The 4,463-nt window shown below is 44.2% G+C and overlaps 1 protein-coding gene across 1 annotated transcript; it reads left to right on the forward strand.

The window, feature by feature from the left end:
- Nucleotides 1-1,253: 1,253 nt before the first annotated feature.
- Nucleotides 1,254-3,035, forward strand: LOC138515263 (piggyBac transposable element-derived protein 4-like). Its single transcript, XM_069630194.1, has one exon. It carries the CDS (start codon nucleotides 1,254-1,256, stop codon nucleotides 3,033-3,035), a length of 1,782 nt encoding a protein of 593 aa, XP_069486295.1.
- The last annotated feature ends 1,428 nt before the right edge of the window (nucleotides 3,036-4,463 follow it).

The following is a 4,463-nucleotide window of genomic DNA, read 5'->3' on the forward strand; positions in this document are numbered from 1 at the left end:
AATATAATCAATATGTGTCGTGGTGGAAGGATTTTGCAGCCCACACGATCTGCAGTTTGAAAGTTTGTACTCCCCTGGAACCCTTTCTTTTTCATGCCACACTTTGATTGCACTACAGCATTTTTCCAAGCAGGCTTTGCCCATAGTGAAGTGGGTGTTTTAAAAGAGGAGGGAGTGCATTAATTTCATGTTTTTACTGACATTCATGATTACTAACAACATGTACCATTTCTCCATTTAAAAAGCATGCAACATAAATGACCAATGTGATGTGGTTACTCTTATTCATGTGCACTGGGTGCTGCTTGCAAAAGGGGCTGAGCTTGCAGCCATGGAGAGCTGAAATAGATACATTTACCTGCTTTCTGTCAGCAGGCCTTCTGACAGGGCTCTCTGTGTGAGGCGAAGTAGACTTTTTTTTCTCCAATGTTTGTGACAGAAAATGTAGATCTATTTCTTGGTTTATAAGTGCTTTTTGGTGTTAAATTATAATTTTACCACACACTTTACAGTAATAGATTGTAGGGACTGTTCAAGAAAAAGGCTCTCCAAAAACATTTTCTGACAAGACAGTCACACACAATCCATTCAGCTCTTTTTTATCTCTTCTCTAAGAAAGAACTGATATTCTTCAATAAAATAACCAAATCCACCCACAGTCCCCACATTTGACCACATTATAAAACATGTCAAGTATTCTCAGAAAGGCTCCTCAAAGGGGTTCATGTGTATAACAAATGTTAGCTATGGGGTATGACCAGGCAGCAGGGGGTGCTACAGTGCCCAGACATGTCCATTGTGTGTGACCTTTGCTAATAAAGTTCAGCCTTGCGGCAGTGAAAGGGGAAAAAAAAGGTACATTTAGCCTCTGACTGACTGGAATCTCTCTTTGAGGGCTTTGTGTGTGAAGGAGAGAGGTTGTGTTTTTACTGCTCGTGTGAAACCAATTCTTTGTCAAGGAGATTGATTTCAAAGGTGAATTTGGAAGTTTGGGTGACTAGGTGATTGTGTTTTGGTAAATTCTACTTCGTGTAGCTTTACTGGGATGGACATATTTTTTTTTTTTTACCCCTTCCTGAGTCTTTCTAGGACACAGGATACCATCCCTGTGTGTTTTTGTTTTGTTTTTTATTGGCTGAAGTTTCTTTGTCTCCATCCTGTCAGTAGACTTTTTTTTCTGAGAGGGTTAAAAGATTGTGAAAAGGATCAATTAATTTAGAAAACATTTTGACAGGATATTTTAGGGGAAAGAAATGGCAGCAAAAAGATTTAGAATTGACAATCAAGATGCTTTATTTGAGCTGATGGCAGAGGCACCAGACATTAGCTCAGAAGGGGAGAGTGATATTGAGTTTGAGCCTGAGGGGTTGCCAGAGACAAGCAGTGGAGAGGATAGTCCCTCTGAGGATGAGTGCAATGACGACTCTGGGGAGGAGGGACTGTCACAGGAAGATGTTTGTGAAGCCTATTGGGATGAGGTTTTGCCTGGCGCAGATCCATACAGCAATGAAGTGGAGTTCAGCATCAGGAACCCAGGGGGTCGCAGTCTTCCACTCAGAAATTCCCCTCCTATTGTGTATTTTAACTTGTTCCTCACAATGGACCTGCTAATCCACATAGTGAGGGAGACAAACAAATATGCAAGGGATCTACTAGCAGCAAAGGCAGAGTGGATCCAAATTCATCCTCATTCACGGCTGCGCCGGTGGATGAATGGAGGGCTGACTGTGGCACTTCTAAAAAAATGGATTGGCCTTTCTATAAATATGGGAATTATTCGCAAGAAAAATGTAAAAATGTACTGGGACCTTACACACCCTTCTCAGGCCACACCTTTCTTTGGCCAAGTCATGCCGTTGTGGCAATATCTCATTGTCACACGGATGATCCACTTAAATGACAACGCCACTGCAAAGGCAAGGGGAGAGGAAGGGTTTGATCCCTGGCATAAGGTGCGTCCAGTTTTGGACTCCCTGAACCGTGCATTTAAAAAATACTATGTGCCACGGCAGGTGCTCTCCATTGATGAGTCCATGATTGGCATGAAGAATAGGGTCGCCTATATTCAGTACATGCCCAACAAAAGACATGCCAGGTTTGGGATTAAAAAATTTGAGGTCTGTGACAGCAGCAACAGCTATATTTTGCACGTTGACCTGTATGCAGGCAAGGATAAAACAACAGGGTGTGAAAAGGGATTTGTATATAACAAGGTCATGAGCCTCTTAAAGTCTTGTGACTTACTTAATAAGGGATATCACTTAATGACCGACAATTATTACACCAGTGTCGGCCTTGCTGAGGATCTCTTATTGACCACAACCCTTCTAACAGGCACAGTGAGGGTCAACTCTAAGGGTTTGCCACCCGAGATAACCAGGGCCATGTTACAGCCGGGTGGATCAAAATATTTGAGAAAAGGTGGGTTGTTGGCATGTGCCTTTAGAGAAAAAAAAAGCCATCGCAAGCCTGTGCTGCTGCTGTCCACTGCCAGTCTGGCAAGTGATGTACTCGTGCATACTAGATGTGGCCAGTCAGCCATCAAGCCCCAAATCATTCTTGACTATAACAAAGGAATGGGTGATGTAAGCGACAGAAAAATATATGAGTTTGCTGCAGAGAGACCAACACATAGGTATTGGTCGAAGATATGGCGTAACCTCATAGACGTTTCCATAATGAACGCCTATGAGCTTTACAAAATTAATACTGAACACAGCAAACTCCTTAGCAGGCACAGCTTTGTAGTTGATATCATAGAGGCTCTCTGCTTGTCTCAGGAGGGAACGTCCTCTGAACACTCAGCAGCAACCCCACTGCTCGCCCCATCATCAAAGGAGCATGGTTTTGCCATTTTGCTGGCAAAGAAAGAAAGGGACTGTGCCATATGTTCTGACAGAAGTAAGCCTGGTGGACGAAAAAGATCACGCCACTGGTGCCCAGGCTGCAATGTTGGCATCCATGAAAGATGCTACCCGCTTCTTGTCCATAGCACCCCATGCAACATAGACCCGGATGATTCAAGTGTAGGGTGATACACATGAAAGACACTGCAAAATATTGTCTACACAAACACCTATATGTACTTTACCTCCCATTATAAAACTGATCAGGTTTTCCATGTGGGGGAGGGGATAGATTAAGCAGTTTGGGGGCTTCTTTTTTTAAAAATGTTTAAAAAGGTTTAACTCGGAAAACAAGTAAAAAATACTCAAAAAAATATAAAGTGAAAAAAATATGTTTACCATTTTTTTTGTCAAATAATTTTCCCTCCCTATTTTAATAAATATATTTCATTGTACATATATTCTGGAAAAATATAATACATGTTATAAAATTAACACTAACAACCCTTCAAAAAGTGCCCAGTCCCTAGAAATAATATACACGTAAAAATAATTAACAAATAGGCATGTCGATGACACAAATTGGACTCTGACCCATCTCCATTCCATTCCCCTGCTGATCTGTCTGCTTCGGCACCGGGCACCTGGTTACCCTCTGATTTTCGGGCCCAGGTCCCTGCCCACCCAGCCACACACCCGCACTGCCTCCTGGCAACCCTGGCACTTGGGTCTGTATCTGTAACCCTACATTCCCCTTACCTGCACTTATCAGACACCCCTTGTCTGCGCTTTAACCTTGCACTTGCCACATTGCTGGCTGCACTACCAGTTGTTGTTGTTTTATCCCTTGCTCTGCACTTTCCACTCCTCCCCTCTCCCTTGCACCTTCCCCCTTCCCTTTCCCATGCACCTGCGCGTTCTCAATGTCACTGGGCCTAGTAAGATTGTTGTTTTGTCCTCCCTTGTTCCCCTCACTTGCCTCGTCCCGCTCTGAAACACTTGTGTATGAGCGCAATACAAATAAAATATCATATCATAGCCTGCTCTGTCCGGGGTAGGCGTACGTGGGAGTGCACCAGCAAAACAGAGTGACAAACAGGGGGCATCGCAGCTTACTTCTTGATGGAAGAGCCTACCCCCTGCACGGGGAACACGTTTTACCCAAAATGCAGGCCTAAAGTGACAGGCAAGCGTCTCAGCTGGTTGAAATGCATAACCCTTTTGATAGAAAGCCTTGTGCCCACAGACAGGCTTGGCAGGCTGCAAGTGTGACAACTGCGAGACTGACCCTAAGCCATGATGAGCACTGTGCAGTCCTCATCAGACCCAGTATGTGAGGATACTGTGTAGATTCCAGTGCTGTGACAGCCAGGAGAGCATTGTTCAAGCCATGTAGAAGGCCAGTGTTACTTTCAGCACTAACACACTTCTCCCAGGCTATAGCTAACATACATTGGAGACTGATCCCTCTCCATTCCACGGCCTGCCCTGTCCAGAGCAGCCATGCATGGGAGTGCACAAGCAAAACCAAGTAACGAAAAAGGGGCATCCCAGCTTAGTTCTTGATGGCATAGCCTACCGCCTGCACGGGGAACACGTTTTACCCAAAATGCAGGC

This window comes from Ambystoma mexicanum, chromosome 6q, assembly GCF_040938575.1.
Source record: "Ambystoma mexicanum isolate Mex_15411 chromosome 6q, UKY_AmexF1_1, whole genome shotgun sequence".
In the NCBI taxonomy this organism is placed as follows: domain Eukaryota; kingdom Metazoa; phylum Chordata; class Amphibia; order Caudata; family Ambystomatidae; genus Ambystoma; species Ambystoma mexicanum.

Excerpts from the sequence above, each read along its gene's own strand:
- LOC138515263 (XM_069630194.1), top strand. The coding sequence starts at position 1,254 with ATGGCAGCAAAAAGATTTAGAATTGACAATCAAGATGCTTTATTTGAG.